The following is a 19442-nucleotide window of genomic DNA, read 5'->3' as shown; positions in this document are numbered from 1 at the left end:
TGCATGTAGCATATGTGTTTCTGGCAGCTGTAATCTGGACCTTTTAGTGATTTTTCTGAGCATTCTACTGGTCCCCAAGTGATCTTTATATGTTCCATAATGTGGATGTAGCCTTCAGTGCTTTGTGCTCAGCTGAATTCAGTGCTAATGAGCTGGGGTGGTGTAGTGCAGAGCTCTGGTTCTAAGTGGCCACCTTGGTTAGCTTTGTGCCTGCTCCCCTGGATTTTTATTTTTTTAATGTTGCCCTTGATGTTAATTGAAAATATCTTCTCCCAGCTGTATGGTGTTTTTTCTATTTATTTTGCATTTGCATATGTTCCCCATAACCATCAGCTCAGTTTCCCATGCCTTCTTTAAAAATAGTTTACCTAATAACCCTAACAATTGCCAGAATATGTCAAAATATATAGTCATATAGACTACAGATTTGTTGCTAGGTTCGGGGTTGCCGAATTTCAAACAGGAGTTGCCAAACCCTTGGAATATTGAACTCAGGCACATTTTCCCATTGCTGAAAATAAATGGTATATTTGCATGCAGTGTGTCTAATTTAGGAGCATTTTCTTATAAATGATTAGCAAAAATAAAAATGACTCTGGTGAATCACATGAATTTTCAGAAATGATCCTTACAAATACCCCACTTTATCAATTAATTCTTGATAAATGAAATCTAATAGTTTACTGTAATGGTCAAAGGCTACTAATATGTGTTATAGGATTGCATGGTTGTGTTAATTAGTCATAGATTAAATAAAGTACACTAAGCACGTATGTAAAAGGGTTTAAACTTGTGTTGATGGGCATTCTTGCATTTGATGTCTTTTTGAGATGCTTCTGAGATCAGAGTTCTTTGGCCTTCTTTACAGCTGCAGGTCCTTATTTTTTCACTTGTGATTCTTAGGACTTAACACTTCTGGATGAGAACCATTATAAGCCCTAATCAAGTGGGGTTCTCCCATGTCACAGTGGTATAATAGGCTGCTAACATTTGTGAACTGCCATTTTTGCATTGGCAACAAATTTAGTCTTACAGCAACTCCATCAGTATAATCTCCACCAAATCAACATTCACAATTATGGAATGGTAGTATATGATCCCATCTTGATTGGCACATCCATCCCCTACACCCTGGCATGTGTTTCAGTGGTTGTAATGCTACAAGGAACTTGGTGCATATCATGTAGACCTGCCCCATGTTTGGCAGATTTTTGACTGGAGTGTTTAAGCTCCTGTGGGCCTTGTTTGGACATCATCCTCTAAAAGATCCTTGCTTTTTCTTTTGCACATCAAACTCCTTTCTGTCGTTAAATCCCAGTTTCAACTGTCTGCTTACATCTTATTGTTATTGGCTGCCAAACAGTCACCAAAGCTTTGAAGCAGCAACTTGTCCAATTTGTGGAGATTGACTGATTCATAGGCTTGTTCTGATTGACTGGCATGCTCCTGAATACCCGTAAAAAAAGTTTTGCCACCTAGCTAGTGTTTAAAAGTGTCAACTCCTTATGGACTTTCTATTTTGATGAGGGAAGCAGCTTGGAGACTTCCAGGGCATAACCTCCCTCCTCTCCTCTTCCCCTTTTTGGTCGTTTTGGAATCTGTAATATTTTTGTCATTCCTCCCTTCCTTGCGCTTTCTTTCCTGACTGCTGTGCTCCATATTCACTGTTCCTGTCTTGTTATTTTTTATATGCAGAGTTCATTATGTGAACATACTTCAATTTTCAATCCTTCCACATTCGATTCTGCAGGCCTCATATCTGTGATCTGCTTAATAGGCAAGCTCTCATAGATGTCCCTGGAGTGACCTTTTTCTCGTATCACTTTTTGTTGACTGTAGTATTGTTTCAAGGCTAACACAGTATTGTATGGCTTTTAGTGTTCTATGTGCTCACAAAAAATAATGAAGATATATAAATAGACTTGTATGACATGTCCTATTGTATACTGGTAATTTGTCACTTATGCTTACTAATGAACCTCTGTAACAGTATTACATACAGTATATCTGACAAAAGTTCAATAACGATTTATTGTAAGTATAAATATTCACTTTGTGGATTTTCACTTAGTTGTATCAGCTTAGTGAATGATGTAAAGCTATGTTCATTTTAATTACCCAGTCATGTGGAAGAAAAAACAAATTCCCATTCCCTTTATAAAGCTTCTACTACTTGCATTTGATAAAGTAATGCTAATTGAATTTCTCTATTTTGAGTTACCCTTGCCAATGTGTGTGAAGTTATCTGGAAGTTTAAGAAAGCTCTAACTTAACATTTGCAATGACTAATTTTTTCAAATTTAATAATGAAATGTATCAAAAAGATGATAAGCACTGTTTTATTTTATATGCTTTTTAACTTTTTCTTAATTATTATTATTTACAAAAACGTTACCAAACATTGCAACAGATATCCCAATTCTTTAAAAATAGACATTAAATCATTAACAAAGTCTGCCTTATGGAACAACAGAGCAATGTCTGACATTTGTTTATAGTTAAATGTATCTGACACATCTTACTAAAAGGATGACTGATATTATACTAATATTCTCAATAAAAGGTCCAACAATATGCAATGGGGGTTATTTACTAAAACTGAAGAGTGCAAAATCTGGTGCATCTCTGCAAAGAAACCAATCAGTATCCGTGTTTTATTGCCAAAGCTTAACTGAACAAGCTGAAGGTAGAAGCTGATTGGCTGAAGTCATCACCTCAATGAGTATATCCCTACATACTGTACCTTGTTCCTATACTTGGATAAATGTGTTGTTCTCAGGCCTGCTACTGTGTTTTCTACTTTCAAATGAATTGTTTGAGTAAAGCAATGCAGACAGTTTGTGAGACATACAGGGGGTTGATCTACTAAACAAAAAGGCTATTATTATTATTATACAGGATTTATATAGCGCCAACAGTTTGCTCAGTGCTTTAAAATATAATGTGAGACAATACAGCAACAATACAGTTCAATACAAGAGGGTTAGGAGGGCTGTGCTCCTTGGAGCTTACAATCTAAGAGGGAGGGGCTAGTGGTACAAAAGGTAGTAACTGTGGGGGATGGACTGGTAGGACAAGTAGAATATTCCATTATTAGCTGAGGGCAGGATAGGATTCCCTGAAGAAATAGGTTTTCAGAGATCGCCTAAAAGTAAGCAGAGTAGGCGATAGTCTGATAAATTGGGGTAGAGAGTTCCAGAGGATGGGGGAAGCTCTGGCGAAGTCCTGGAGACAAGCATGGGAGGAAGAGACAATTTTGTAAGGGAATCTGCCCCAGAGCTTAGTGAATGAGATCAAACTCTGCTAACTTCCATGATCCTTTGCAAAGTATTCTTTGCAAAGTGAAACTTCATCACATTCATTAAGCTCTGGGTCAAATCCCCTTGCAAAGTGCAATTCCCCCTGCAAGGTGAACAGCATGTTTTCCTTATTAAATCAACCACATTAGGTGGGAGTATACAATATAGGAAGTTTCCATAGACATCTAAATGCAAGCAAGCAATCCACAAACATCAGATGACACTCATCCAGATTGGGCAATGATCTCATGTGAAAGGCAGACTCCCGCAGGCTCGGGGCTGTCTGGGGGAATATTGGTCAAGTAACTGATGCTTATTGTTGGTATACACCAGTGCTTCTCAATTATTGTCTGTCATGCCCCCCCTAGGAAGAAGAAAACTTTTCGTGCCCCCCGCGCGACTGTAAATAGTATCATTTGTCTATAAAATTGTTATAAGTACACCTCTGCATAACACTGTATCCTTATTAACGTATAAGAGAATAAAAAAAGAAAGAAATGTGGATCAATTTACAACAAAGAATAGCTTCATTAACTGTAGCAGAAAAGATTTAAAGTGCATTAGAAATTCAAAAAAAATTAAATCCTTAATTAAACTATAAACATTTTTTGATTGGACATGTCAAACCATATGATACTGAAAAAATACATAAAATCAATAAATAATAATGAATTCAAACCGATCACCAACATTTACTTAGGACCTAATCATTGGCGCCCCATCATTGGTGTCAGTGGGAGGAATAGTGCCTCATTATTGGTGTCAGTGGGAGGAATAGTGTCCCAACATTGGTGTCAGTGGGAGGAATAGCGTCCCATCATTGGTGTCAGTGGGAGGAATAGTGTCCCAACATTGGTGTCAGTGGGAGGAATAGCGCCCCATCATTGGTGTCAGTGGGAGGAATAGCGCCCCATCATTGGTGTCAGTGGGAGGAATAGTGTCCCAACATTGGTGTCAGTGGGAGGAGTAGTGTCCCAACATTGGTGTCAGTGGGAGGAATAGTACCCTGTCAGTGGGGAGAGGAATAGTGCCCCATCGTTGGTGTCAGTGGGGGGGAGGAATAGTGCCCCATCGTTTGTGTCAGTGGGAGGAATAGTGCCCCATCGTTGGTGTCAGTGGGAGGAATAATGCCCCATCATTAGTATTAGTGACACCAATGATGCGGCACTATTCCTCCCCTGACACCAATGACACTTGCTGACCCCTGTTGCAGTATGGTGCTGCTGCAGCCAGCATATGTGGTAGCAGCAGCACCTCTGCACTGCACACTTACCGGCTTTTTCCTCACTCGATTTTCGCGTGTCCGCTCGGCTCCGCCTCCTCGCCCGTGATTGGCCGCCTGTGTACCTTTCCTGAGCTACAGTTCTGGCGGCCAATCAACGGTGAGGAGGCGGAGCCGAGTGGCAGGAGTGAGGGAGTGGCCGGAGTGACGGAAGGAGCAGCGCTTTCTGGATGGATCATCGTGGGAGCCAGGTAAGAGACAGCAGCCCTCTGCCCACCCCTGTACTTAGTGTCCCTTCTGTCGGAAGGGGGGGGGCGGCGGCGGCACTGCGCCGCCCCCCTAAAAAGTTCCACCCTAACGTATACCGGCGTATAAGACGACCCCCGACTTTTGAGAAGATTTTCAAGGGTCAAAAAGTCGTCTTATACGCCGGAAAATACGGTATGTTCCCCGAGGTCAAACGCGCCCCCCTTGACGGAGCGGGCGCGCCCCACTATTTGAGAAGCACTGGTATACACTAAGATGAGAAGCATCAGCAGTTTTGCGTCTTTGATATTAGCTTGCTGAGCGGGCAGAGCTGAATGTACAAGCATATGGGACACATTGCAATGCCCTATATATATTCTGCCATAATGATGGCCAGATCATGCTCACATGCCCAGCTACCCTCTAATCTCTACAGACAACCTAGTGACCACTAAGCAGTGCCTTGGCCAAACACACAGTTGTTGTTTCCCTATGACCATGTATGTATTATAATGTTCCTTCCAGGGGTGGACTGACAACTCATGGGGCCCCCGGGCAATAGGGTATCATGGGGCCCCTGTGTCCTTCCCCACACTCAAAAAAGCCTATAAAAAGGTACCAGGGGCATTTTATGGGGCCCCCTACTGACTCCGGGCCCTCAGGCAGTGCCCGAGTGCTCAAATGGTCAGTCCGCCCCTGGTTCCGTCATGAAAAACAAAATCTATACTTTTGCCTTGCTGCATTCCTACACAGAAATGCACCCTCCTTTATTCTTTGTATGTAGCAATATTCTCTAGTTTTGGAGCTTTTTTCTTTTTATCACAGCATGGGGACAATTATTACTAGTATAGTTTATTGCTTATAGTAGCAGTAAATAGAAAATGGCTCACCATGCAAACATTAATTCATTCAAGCTTGTTGAAGACGTGACGTGCTTGATTTAGTTTTTCAAGCTCTAACACAAAGCCATTGTTCATAGTTATTGTGTTACTTCTCCTAAAGATATGCCAGAAACAAATAATTTATTTTTTTACAAGGCTTTAAGTAGAATTTTTTTGTATTTGACAACAGTTAAGCTTGAATAAAATATAGATTGGAATACCCAGTGGTAGAAAAGTGATTACTGGTACCCTTGTGAGCAAAACAATAAGGGCATATTATTTTACTATCTTACTCATTTTTAAAGAAAATGCAGAATGCAATAACCCATCACAATCAAACATATTTCAGTTTACAGTAGCTTGATTAAAAACATATCAGTCCTGATTGGTTGGTTATTACTTTGGATACTGATGTTTATTAAACAGGCCTATAAAATGCTGTATAAATGTTCAATGAACTTATTTTTGCTTAATTCTATTTCAGGTAAAACCCAAGTCATGGGTGAAATTAAAATTGCCCTGAAAAAAGAAATGAAGACAGATGGAGAGCAGCTGATAGTGGAGATACTACAGTGTAGAAATATTACGTATAAATTTAAGTCTCCAGACCATCTACCAGGTATCTGCATTTCTTAGCTTTCACATTACTTAGGGTTAAATAAATGACATCCGTAAACCAAGCTATTCAATAAAATCTTGGAAATTGAATCTAGGAATACAGGTATAATAACAGTGATTATTAAATCCCAAAGTAATTTTGCAATAATGCTTGCTATAAGTGGACAGTTTGAGCTGGCAATAGATGTAGTGTTATGGCCAACACGTCTTGCTATTGGATAGCATACGTTTCTAATGCAATATAAGGAAGGGGGAGGGGAAGCACTTTGCACTACCCGCACCTATGAGGCCATGACAGACCTAAGAAAATTCTGGAATAAATGTGGGGGAATGTATAATTTGCATACGTATCTGTAATTGGCTGAAAACCTGTCATCTGTTGAATTTAGCCATCCTATATAAGAAAAAAGACTGTGCTATCAGTTGTCAGTTCAGTAGAGACATGAAAAGAAGGAATGTGCCACCCTTCCTCCCATTGGTTCAGTCCTTGTTATGTGGTTTTAGTCTCTTTCTCTTGAAAGGGACAGTATTTATTTTTTTTAACTTATTTAACTCGAGCTGTAATTGCTGAGTTATTTATATGTATTGGTGTAGGTCGGGTATTTATTTAACAGGTTATAATTATATTATTGGTGTGCCATATATATTTATTAATTTACTATTATTTATTACCAATAAGATAATAAGAGCCCTGGCCATTTCAATCCAAATATTTGAGTATAGTGTTCATTATTTAATTATGCTTGCTAAAGTGTTCTGTCTATGGTCCCATAGGTACAGATGATAGGCAAACCCACCTCATACATAATGACTATATTGTAGAAATTCTGACCTGTATATTTTATCCAAATCAATTATCCTATAAGTAATCAAGCAAAGATGAAAATGTAAGGCTTAGAGTTTGCACCTTCAAAAGTAAGCCAGCAATATCCAAATTTAAATTTTGGTTTATTTGGTGCTATTAGTTTATTTTTTCCCACTATTTGCCTTTGTAAAAGCTTATTTAATCTGCTTCTCTTTTCTGCTGCAAGTCAGAAACAACATACTGACACCATAAATATTTTTAACTTAATTTGCCTAATTTGGGTTGTATGAATCTTGTATGTGCCTAAGATTTTATACTCTGCTTGGCTGGGAAGTCATGCTGTCCTATTTGTGTACTGATCTCAGCGAAATTTTTTATCTCACTCATAATTTAATCTCCTCTTACCGTCTGCATCCTAAATTAAAGCTAAGATTCAGGCAGATATTTAAGAAAAGGTAATGTGTTCATTGAAGAAAACATTAGGTATTTTTTAAATACAACTGCTACCCAAACTTGTCTATGTAACAGCCTTTTGTAATATATTACACGTCAGCAGTTAGAATGGCAGAGGGAGGAACAGTGCTGTAAACTAGTCATGTTCTATTGGATTTCCAGGTTCCAATGGATTGCACAGGGAACATTCTTGCAGGGGCGTTCACAGAGATGGTCTCATAGTGCTTCTGCTCCTTCATTGTAAAGTCAACAGACTGGGGCATGGACACCACAGTATAAAGTATAATTTAACCTTCACAGAGAAAGTGATCTCACCCTTCTAGCTATGTAGTGTGGCAGGGGGTGTGATTCACAAAACTGGTTGAACAGAATCACTAATGTTTCTGGCAAAATAGTTCACATATATTTGTTTGGCTAGCGTTGTTTTAAGTGTTCGCTGGACCTGCGCACTAAGAACATGTACAGATAACTAGTTAAATGTCCAGTGACCATTATTTGTGTGTGAACTCTCAATTGCATTAAGTTCCATAACAGCTCAGTTACCCAACCTGTTACTCGGTGCATGTGTGTGTGTCTGTGTATGTGTATGTGGGTGCGTATGTGTTAACGTTTGGTGGATACATAGTATGACCAGGCACACCCCTGCAGGGGCGGACTGACAACTCATGGGGCCCCCGGTCAATAGGGGATCATGGGGCCCCTGTGTCCTCACCTACACTCAAACCACACCCAAAAAACCATTGAAAAGGTAAAAGGGGGATCTCATGGGGTCCCCTACTGACCCTGGGCCCTCGGGCAGTGCCTGAGTGCCCAAATGGTCAGTCCACCCCTGCACCCCTGTAATAAGTATAAAATGCATTTAAAAAGTTACAAACAGAAGCGCATGAGAAGCTGTAGTCATTCCTTTAATCTGCATAATAATTTTTCAGATCTGTATGTGAAACTCTACGTCATTAATATAGCAACTCAGAAGCGAATAATAAAGAAGAAAACCAGGGTCTGTAGGCATGATCGAGAACCTTCGTTTAATGAGACATTTCGTTTTAGCATGAGTCCTGCTGGACATTCGCTGCAGGTAAGGCTGTAATTTGCTACCGAATGAAATTTTGATCACCCATAGTATAAAGAAGCTTAAAATAAACTATACACACATTATGTAAAATAAGTACCGTATTTGCCGGCGTATAAGACGACTGGGCGTATAAGACGACCCCCCTACTTTTCCTGCTAAAATTTAGTGTTTGAGCTATACTCGCCGTAAAAGACTACCCCTCTTCCAATGCACACCAGTGGCAGGAATAGTGCCCCGTCATTGGTATCAGTGGCAGGAATAGTGCCCCATCATTGGTGTCAGTGGGAGGAATAGTGCCCCATCATTGGTATCAGTGGCAGGAATAGTGCACCATCATTGGTGTCAGTGGGAGGAATAGTGCCCCATCATTAGTTTCAGTGGGGGGAATAGTGCCCCATCATTGGTATCAGTGACAGGAATAGTGTCCCATCATTGGTGTCAGTGGGAGGAATAGTGCCCCATCATTAGTATCAGTGGGGGGAATAGTGCCCCATCATTGGTATCAGTGGGGGGAATAGTGCCCCATCATTGGTATCAGTGGGGGGAATAGTGCCCCATCATTGGTGTCAGTGGGAGGAATGGTGTCCCAACATTGGTGTCAGTGGGAGGAATGGTGTCCCATCATTGGTGTCAGTGGGGGGTGGAATAGTGCCCCATCATTGGTGTCAGTGGGGGGGGGGGGGAATAGTGCCCCATCGTTGATGTCAGTGGGGGGGAGGAATAGTGCCCCATCGTTGGTGTCAGTGGGGGGGAGGAATAGTGCCCCATCGTTGGTGTCAGTGGGGGGGAGGAATAGTGCCCCATCGTTGGTGTCAGTGGGGGGGAGGAATAGTGCCCCATCGTTGGTGTCAGTGGGAGGAATAGTGCCCCATCGTTGGTGTCAGTGGGAGGAATAGTGCCCCATCATTGGCATCATTGGTACATTTTTTGTTCCCCCTTCTCCTCTTACTGTTTGCAGTAGTCCTGAGATTACCTGTCCCACTGGTGGCGGCAGGTGGGGAGCCCCCTTCTCAGCCCTGTAAAAGTAATCTGGTTGCAGTATAGATCAATTTTACCTGAAAGCCCAACACCAGCTGAAAATGTTGATACCAGGATTATGGCTGCAGCTTGATCCTTAGGCAATATGTATATATATATATATATATATATATATATATATATATATATATATATATACAGCCTGAGGATGTGAAGTGGTTAATATTTTTAAAATATAATTCTACCATTGCCTTTTTCACTGAATGTATATTTGTAAGTATAATTTTTTCTCAATTTGGTACATACATGTACTTTTCAAAAATGTCTAAAAATCTTATTCTTAATTTAATTTTCAATAGATTTTGCTTGCTTCAAATGGAGGGAAGTTTATGAAGAAAACTCTTATAGGTGAAGCTTATATTTGGCTGGACAAAGTGGACCTTCGAAAAAGGATAGTAAATTGGCACAAACTTTTAGCCAGCTCTGCTCAAACACACTGAACAACACTATTAGCTGGAAGCAAAACGTCTGGAATTAATTTAGTTTCAGTGGAATTAAAGACTGCCTAGAAAACAAAGTTTGCACATGTTTCAAACCGTGCTTTGAAATCTCTGTTGACATGTTTTGCAGTCAATGAGAAATAAGATGCATTTGCTAATAATAAATGACAACTTGTAGGGCTTGACGATAAATAAAGCTGGTGTCTAGAAGATTGGTCATGTTTTCAGATTAGAGTATCCAAGTGCTTTACTAGTTCTATTTTGTTTCATTCAACAGAGCAGCTTAGAAGCACTTGAAAATAAGGCAATATAAAATAAGGGTTATAATAAGAAAATAAATAATAACACTCAATATATGTTTAAACTAATTTGCACCTTAGATGTTTTCCATTGATAGATAATATAAAATGCTGTTTATGGTGTTTCTTGGAGTTGGCATATGTACAGGAATAAACAGTATAGTTCCTTCCTCTAATTTCCAGGTAATGTTCTCTCTCTATGCCACGTGTACAGTTACCGTACAGTTAACGTGCAGTGCCTATCTTTTATTTTGTGATTCAAATTGCAAACATGAGAGCTCAGTACTTGTTGCGGGATTATATTAGTATATGTCAGATACTGCAATTTCTGATTAATTGGTTGAAATAGCAAAAAAAATAAAATAAAAAAATAAAAAAGTGTCTGTCAAAGCATAAAGTAACGCTGCGGCACAAAACAGAAGGTGGGTTTCAGTAACATAAATAAAGAAAAGGAGCCTGTGTGTTGTTCTACATGACACCTTTTAGTTAAGAGAAGGATATAGAAAGCAATGATGTTCTGAATTTTCTCTTAGTAACTCAGGTGAATGATTGATGGGTATGTTGAAAATGTACTGTTAATTGCTACAGTCACTAATGTACATACATACTGCCTATCACACAGTGTGTTCATAAGTGGTTTCTGTCAAAATGAAGGTCACTTAATGTCAGATTAAATCATTGTAAATGGAATATTTGTTTGTTTTTCCTTTTCAGTCCTGTTTCCATTATGAAGAATTTGTTTCTGGTATTCCATTCAAAAGCCTCCAATAGTGCATTTTTTAAACTGCAATTATTTTATGCTGTGCATTACTGTAAAAGACTGCAAAGCATGCGAATGGTTGCCACGGAGACATCATTTCAGAATGATAGCACAAATACAGATTCTTTGCAAGGAAACCTGTAATCAACACTAAATTAGCAGAGCTACCTTTGCTTTGCTTTTCATTCACTACATTCCAATGACATAACAGTGTTTGTTCCCTGGAGCACCATAACATTTCACATATTTTGTTTCTTTCTTTCCAGGCCATGTAGAGTATAGAGAAACTGCAAGTAGACCCAGTGGTGTTTCCTTAGCTTGGACATACCCTAGAATTAGTACCTCTTAAACACATGAAATTTTACAGATGCATCTGTCATCTGTCAAACAGAGCGAGTCACAATGTTTTGGTGCATCAATGACTTATATAAGCAGTGTATAATATGCTTCCGAAGTGTGCCAACAACGTGTTAAACCAAATTCTTGAGTTATGGAAGTATTCTATGCAACATTGATGTATCAATGCTTTTTCTGTAAGTGAAAATGACAAAAAAAATTGTGTAAAACAACAAAAAAAAAATACAAAAAACTTTTTTTGTGTATGAAACAACTATCAGTATTTTTGTTTTTGCACATATATTTGAACACATTAATGGTGTTTATTGCTTTTGCTTCTCCTAGAAGTGATTACATAGATCCAGATGTTTGTTGACAACTAGTCCTCTCTTGATATTAATTTTATAAATAGAGCCAAGATAAAAAAAAATATTTAAATATATGTTTATTTATATGCAAAGCAAGGCAAATTTTAGAGTTCAGACTGATCCGCAGAAATAAAAACTAAGCAAAAAGCACAGTGTGCGTGATTATAAGTGAGTGAGATTTATATAGTTCTTTACGTTAGTTTTGTTCAGTGGCCTCGTTTGGAAATGATGAGTTTTGGATGCTAAGCATGAGTCAAAAAGTATTCCATGACTGCAGATTAAAGAGATGATATCTCCCTCTTTTTAATTGTTTGCAGTACTTGAAACATAACCTTATTTAAGCACACAAAATGAATACAAGTAAAAGAATGAAAACTTAGTTGCAGACAAGAAAATACCAGTTTAAATATAAATTGCATGTTATTTTACCCTGCACACCGACACACCTACAAGTCATAATAAAACAGACATTAATAGTGCCTGATGTTTTATCAACATCTCAGATATGCTTAAGTTGCATTGTTTCAGGTATTTTTTGAATACTATTGTCTTTTTCAGTGAAAACGAATCCAAATAAGTTTTATTTTACTCTTAACACAAAGAAAATCCTGCTATTATGAACAAAACTACATAAAAAGGGCCAGACAAAATGAATACCCTCTCTCTAAGACTTTATTAGAAACATTAGTCTGTGCTTTGCTGTTCTAACAAATTCTGACTATGTTGTTAGGAGCAAGTACCTTTTGTTATTGTGTAAATAAGTCTACATTTTTGTAGAAAGATGAGAAGGACTGAGGGATTCTAATTCCATTAGGCATTCAGCATGTGAATGTGAGCATTCTGTTCAATTGTACATGTAAAATTGATATGTGATGTGCTCAGATGATGAACCAGCAATGGTTGAACAGCGTGTTTGTTGTCATTCATTGAGAATCTGTACAGAGAGCCTGAAAAATAAGAGATATATATGAAGAAAATGTAAAAAAAATATATTTAAATTACGTAAATTCTGTAGTGTCCTGAAATAAATGTTTTCACATGAATGTTGCATGCGTTGATGGAAGTCTGCCCATATTTGTGTATTTTTATTATTGTCATCCTAGATTTTTTTTCCCCCTTCTACTCCCTTTAAGATCATTTGTTAAAAACAGTTGTACAAATGAGTTAAAAATTAATGAACTGTATAGAGATCTGCCTGTAAATCTGTTAATGTTTCTTCATTTAATGTAAAAATCCATGTCATAGTTTTTGTGGTTGTACACAAGATGTAACTTGAGAATTTATGCAAATGTGATGTACAAAAGGTTGTAATCCAGTCAAGCTAATAAATATTTATAACATCCTTCTCTTTGTGAACTTATTGGGTATAATTTCAGAAATTGTAAACTAATAAATCTATTAAAAGCCTTCATCCCCTTTCACATGAGGTGAACTTAGTTAAGATCAGCAGGGCACCTCAGGCAGAGCAGAGCGGGTGGATGACTGCTGTCCGCTCAGTTTACGCAGAGTGGACACGAACAGAACGGGCGTCTGCTCTATGTGTAGAGTGTGCTCCAATTGTAAACAGATTCCTCTGTCCGTTTACACCTGATTGCCCTCCAATTTGTTTTGAAGCAGTTGATAGGCAAGTGTAAACGGAAGTCTGTTTACACCCAACAATCTACAGAAGTGAATGGATTGCCCAATCATGTTCACCTGAAAAACTGACAGGTTGACCTAATTGGACCCTTAGTGTGAAAGGGGCCTTCTATGTTCATGTTAGGTATATATTATAGCTCTCAGACAGCTATTTTGTTCACCAAATAACATAAACACATTTCAAGATCTAAAGCAGATGCATAAAATTGATCAGGTATTGTAACACTAAATCGAATATATATGTATGGCCCACTGGGGTGCTCAGTTCAAGTCCTGATCAGGACATTATCTGCATAGAGTTTGAATTTCCTCCCTTGCATAAGTTTCCTCCTACATTTGAAAGACATGGGTCTTAGGTTAATTGGCTCATGTCCAAAACTGGCCTTACTATAATATTCTACTAAGCTCATCCAAGATGGCTGTCCAAAGCACTTTGATTCCTCATGGAGAAAAGTGCTATAACATATTAATTAAAAAAAAACATGAATGCAACTGGTCAAATCTAAAATAACATTGAGGATCTAACATAACTAGGGATCTTTGTACCAAATGTATGCAGATCTAAAGAGATTTTGGGACAAAGTGATCCACCTACCCATTTATACCCCCCTCTGCCACATTTGTCAATCACTCTGTCAGTGCCCTAATAAAACACCTGCTTCTAGGTATGGGGAAGCGTGTAAATGCCTTCTAGGATACACTGAGGAAGAAGAAGATGTCAATAACTCTGTGTAATATAGGACACTATTGGACACAGATTTTCCACAGAGTTTACCTCTTGACACCAACCACTTGCATGCATATATGTGACTGCTCGGTGTGTGGGACTTAATGTCAAATGGCTGCATATATGTAGTCCTGCTAAAACCTCTTACTGTGCTGAGAGCACACTCCCAGCACAGTAGTTGGTGGTGATCTGTAAGCTCATGCTGCATACTTCTGATCAGGAGCTTGCCGATCATGTGACTTCCGGGACAGCCAATCATAGCAGGTACATTACCCAAAGGCCCTCCTCTGCCTCCCGACTTTTAAACCTTTGAAAGGGCCAGGAGGCAGCCAGTACCAAAGGGTTAATTCATAAGTGTGTGGGTGGGCTTTCAAGAGATTTTGTAGCTTTGCACCGAATGGTAGAAGTAGTGGAGTCTCTTTAAACAACTGATCTTTTGTTCAATTTCCGCCAGCAGTACTATAACTGTGTTTGTAGTTTACCCCCTAAGTTTCTGTAGGTTTTCTCCTATTGCTTCAGTTTCATCCCAAATTTCAAAAGCATACTTGCACTTTGACTGGCTTCTAAATTCTTCTCCTACAATGTGTGTGTATACACATGTACAGTACTGTATATACAACCCTAGTAGCTTTATTAAATTGTGAGCTCATTTAGGGGTAAGTAATGTGAATGGCTCAGCGTGCATCAATGAAAAGTTGGTGTTGACTGCAATGACACCAGAAGTGATTATAGGGACATTTAGCTGTATGGAGATCAGCACACCCATGTTCAGACAGATGGGTTCAAACTTAAATTAGTTAGTTCCCATACATGCTATAATATTGTGAAACTATGAGGTTTTATCCATACTGAATCACATGACCACCTCCAACAGTCACAAAAGCTGTATGTACAGCTGTTTTATTCTTTTTTTGAACTCGTATCAACTATAACCATTGTTTTTCAAATAGGAGGGCATATTTGAATGTACAGTATATGGCCCCTCAGGAAAGGCCAGTTGTCATTAAACTCGTAGGACATAATGTAAGTTGACAAATTTCTATTGCTCAAAGTTGGAAATAACAGTTGAAGATCTATCAGGACATAGTACTCTACAAGTGTTTCAATACTGGTAGACTGCTTCTACTTGTGTCGCGTGCATGTAAAGAAGTGTTTTCTTTTAAATGCTGTTGGATAAAGGTGGTCGCGGTTTTACACCACTGCAAGATAAAAAGAGGGGAGCATTTGTAAATGTGCCTATAGGTTGTTATAGTAACATTTGCTTTTATTCAAAAAGCTCTCACATAGGAGGTCACAGAGGTACCTGGGTGAATTGTTTATGTGATTTAAAAAAGTAAACATGAAGTGTAAAATACTTACAGTATACAGTGTGTGCACCCTTACCTTGTAAACTCATTCAGTTTAAAATAGAAATGAAATTCAAAACATTTATGTGTGTATATATATATATATATATATATATATATATATACACATACACATATAAATATATATATATATATATATATATATATATATATATATATATATATATTTGTATAGTGCATCCAGAAAGTATTCACAGCGCCTAACTTTTGCCACACTTTGTTATGTTACAGCCTTATTCCAAAATGGATTAAATTCATTTTTTTTCCATTTATTAAAAATAAAAAATGAAAAAAAAACACATGTACATAAGTATTCATAGCCTTTGCCATGACACTCAGAATTGAGCTCTGGTGCATCCTGTTCCATTGATCATCCTTGAGATGTTTCCACAACTTGATTGGAGTCCAATTGTGGGAAAGTCAGTCGACTGGACATGATTAGGAAAGGCATAAACCTGTCTATATAAGGTCTCACAGTTAACAGTGCATGTCAGAGCACAAACCAAGCCATGAAGTCCAAGGAATTGTCCGTAGCCCTCAGAAACAGGATTGTATCAAGGCACAGATCTGGGGAAAGGTGCTTCTAAAAGTGGTGCTTCTAAAAATCAGCCACTCGGATTGCTTTTATGAAAAAGAGAATCACCGGCTGAATAAAAAAATACCGGCGTTATGACTGATAGCTTCAGACTCTCCCCTACCTGATGCCTCTTGTGACAGTGAACTGGGGATCTTCTACCCAAACTCACTATCACAATTTTTTAAAAAACAGCCATGCGGCGCTCCGTCCACCTGCCCACTGGAGTTATGTGAATGGGAGAACTACAAGTAACGACAGCTTTTGTGGCTGTTTGCTTGTAATTCTCAATGAACTACCAGAGCACTGCTGTCATTGTGTAACTGCCTGCCTATACAAGGTATGAGCAGATAGCTTACATTGATAGTCTGCAGGAGTCCTGCATTACACCCACAATCTGCTGATCACAGAGGCAATGCTTTGCAGGCTCCTAGTTAAAAAAAAATTCACATTTTTTTTTCTACCTGCAAAAAGTTGCGCATTTATTATTTTTTTTACAAAGGTGAACTTATCGTTTAAGAAAGCTGTACAGTGCAATAGTGTATATGTATAACGCTGCAAATGATCTGCCACTCAGTAGTATAAATTGTCCAATGGATCATTCGCCATAGTTATAATTTACATTTAACACCTGCTCATACACTAGATCAAGTCCTGATCACTGCAAGATTTCTTGTTCATAAATGGACATCCAGCTTTCAGCAACATTTGTCACAATTATAATACATTGGGGTTGATTTACTAAAGGCTATGCTTTTTTATATAATGGTGTTAATTTACTAAAAAAAGATAGACTGGGCACTTTGCAAGTGCAGCTGCACTCATTTTCCCCAAAGCTTAGTGAATGTGGTGAAGCTTTACTTTGTAAAGAATATTAGACGCAAGGAAAATAAAAAAACAGCATTTTTGCTTGCACATGATTGGATGTTTGCATTTTTGCTTGCACATGATTGCATGTTTGGATGATGGAAATCAGCAGAGCTTTACCACGTTTACTAAGTTCTGGCAAAAATTAGTGCAACTGCACTTGTAAATTGCACAGTCTATTTGTCTTTAGTAAATCATCACCATTATGTTAAAAGCATAGCCTTTAGTAAATCAACCCCAAGTACTAAGCTCTGGAGAAAATGAGTACAACCAGGGGCGGACTGACAACTCATGGGGCCCCCGGGCAATAGGGGATCATGGGGCCCCTGTGTCCTTGCCCAAACCCAAAAAAGCCTATGAAAAAGGTACCAGTGGCATCTCATGGGGCCCCCTACTGACCCAGGGCCCTCAATAGGGGATCATGGGACAACTGTGTCCTTGCCCAAACTCAAAAAAGCCTATGAAAAAGGTACCAGGGGCATCTCATGGGGCCCCCTACTGACCCCAGGCCCTCAGGCAGTGCCCGAGTTTACAAATGGTCAGTCCGCCCCTGAGTACAACTGCACTTTCCCCTTTCCCCTCTTTTGCATCACACAATACTTTCCCCTCTTTTGCATCACACTTTTATGCATGTAACACAATTTACTCCAACATGTCAGAGGTCTATCTACCTCCCCTTTTCTTATCAGCAATATGTCAGTATTTATAAACAACAATAGCAACATATTCTGGTTTGGAGTGGGGAAAATCCAGGAATATCTGGAGGCATATTGACTGGATCTAGGATCCCAAAAAACCCCTAACAGGCGTTTTTTCACCAATATCTGGTGAGTGCTGTATAATTTTTTGAGCACTATTTTTGGTGGAAGCACGATTTATTTCTTTGGGAAGAGGACTTTCAAGAATATTTATATTTTTTTATTTTGATTTTTTTCAATAATTATATAATCATTTTTTCACCAATTTGGAGTGGGACTTATAATTTTATATATATATATTTTTAGCAGTGGTATTTATTTAAAATTCCTTTTGCGCTGTTTTAATGTTTTATATTTAACAATAGCAACAGTCAGTAAAAGTGTCACTACATGAATATCTCAGTACTAACAATGAAAGCATCAAGAATTTAGCCCAAGACTTCTGAATACGTCAAGACAACCAGAAATATGCAGCAAATGCCTTATTGAATTACCCCCCAGTATGTCAAAATGTTAAAGTGATACAGTATAAAAAAATAGAAAATAGGGGAAACTGAAATAAAAAGGTCTTGACATACTGGGATCACAATGAGACAGACATATAGTTAGAGTCTAAATATTGGTGAGGCACGTCCTTTATCAAGATAAATAACTCAAAATTGGAAACACAAAATAAATATTTTTATTTCACATAAGAAAGTACCAGAATGCTGATGTTCATGATTATTTTAACGTTTGCCATTTATAACTGCAATTATCCACTGGGTGGCACTGCTACTTTATCTATGGAAAGCCATACACAATAAGGTTGCCCTTTTACTTACATGGAATATAGTCCCTAAAATTTCGACATCTGTAAAACTACAATGAAGTGTTTTAGCAAACTCCGAATTTATGAAGAAAACTTCAAAAGTAGTCACACAATGTTCAAAATCTACTTACTCACCTGGATAAAGCTATACAAGTGAAAGTGCAGTTTTCAGAAATGCGGTGATATTTTGAAAGCTGAATGCCAAACAGATATTAGAAACTAACAATAACCACTTGCCCACCAGAAGATTTACCCCTATTCATGACCACGCTATATAAGCAGGTAATTGAGTGGTCATGCATAGCTGTACTCAAATTAGATTTATGTACTTTTTCACACAAATAGATCTTTCTTTTGGTGGTATTTTATCACCACTGGGTTTATTATTTTTTGTGTTATAAATGAAAAAAGATGAAAATTTTGAAAAAAAACCAATATTTTCAGGTTTGGTTAATTAATTGGTTTGTATGAAAGTTATAGCGTCTACAAATTATGGTATATATATTGGAATTTACGCAGCTTTTACTTTCTGAATGCCAAATTACATTTCTTGAGGTGCTAAAATGCCAGTACAAAACCCCCCCTTTTTGGAAAGTAGACACCCCAAGGAATTTGTTGAGAGGCATGTTGAGTCCATGGATTTTACTTTTTGCCACACATTTTTGGAAAATGACATATATATATATATATTTTTTTTTTTTTTATTTTTTTTTTTTTAAGTTTTACGTTGTCACTTAAATTATATATGGCTCACGCATGCCATGGCTTTATGTGGAATAACACCCCAAACACATTCTGTTACTTCCCTACTTCTCCCAAGTATGGGGATATCACGTGAGACTTTTTGGCAGCCTAACCACATATAGGCCCCCAAAATCCAATGACCACCTTGAGGCTTTCAAGCTTCTTAATGTCACTTCCTC

The 19442-nt window shown here is 38.2% G+C and overlaps 1 protein-coding gene across 5 annotated transcripts in view; it reads left to right on the top strand.

Annotated features, from left to right (window-relative positions):
- The window catches only part of PCLO (piccolo presynaptic cytomatrix protein), a 357044-nt gene extending 343865 nt beyond the window's left edge, over positions 1 to 13179 (top strand). For all 5 annotated transcript variants that reach the window (XM_089685932.1, XM_089685920.1, XM_089685918.1 and 2 more), the window contains 3 exons: positions 6133 to 6267; positions 8454 to 8599; positions 9934 to 13179. In XM_089685932.1, coding sequence (XP_089542058.1) covers positions 6133 to 6267; positions 8454 to 8599; positions 9934 to 10074 — 422 coding nt within the window. In that variant the 3' untranslated portion in view covers positions 10075 to 13179. The remainder of the gene's footprint in view (positions 1 to 6132; positions 6268 to 8453; positions 8600 to 9933) is intronic.
- The last annotated feature ends 6263 nt before the right edge of the window (positions 13180 to 19442 follow it).

This window comes from Staurois parvus, unplaced genomic scaffold (genome assembly GCF_062004578.1).
Source record: "Staurois parvus isolate SC_StPar_1 unplaced genomic scaffold, SC_StPar_1.0 ptg000019l, whole genome shotgun sequence".
Classification (NCBI taxonomy): Eukaryota; Metazoa; Chordata; class Amphibia; order Anura; family Ranidae; genus Staurois; species Staurois parvus.
This window is presented reverse-complemented; position numbering and strand designations above follow the sequence as displayed.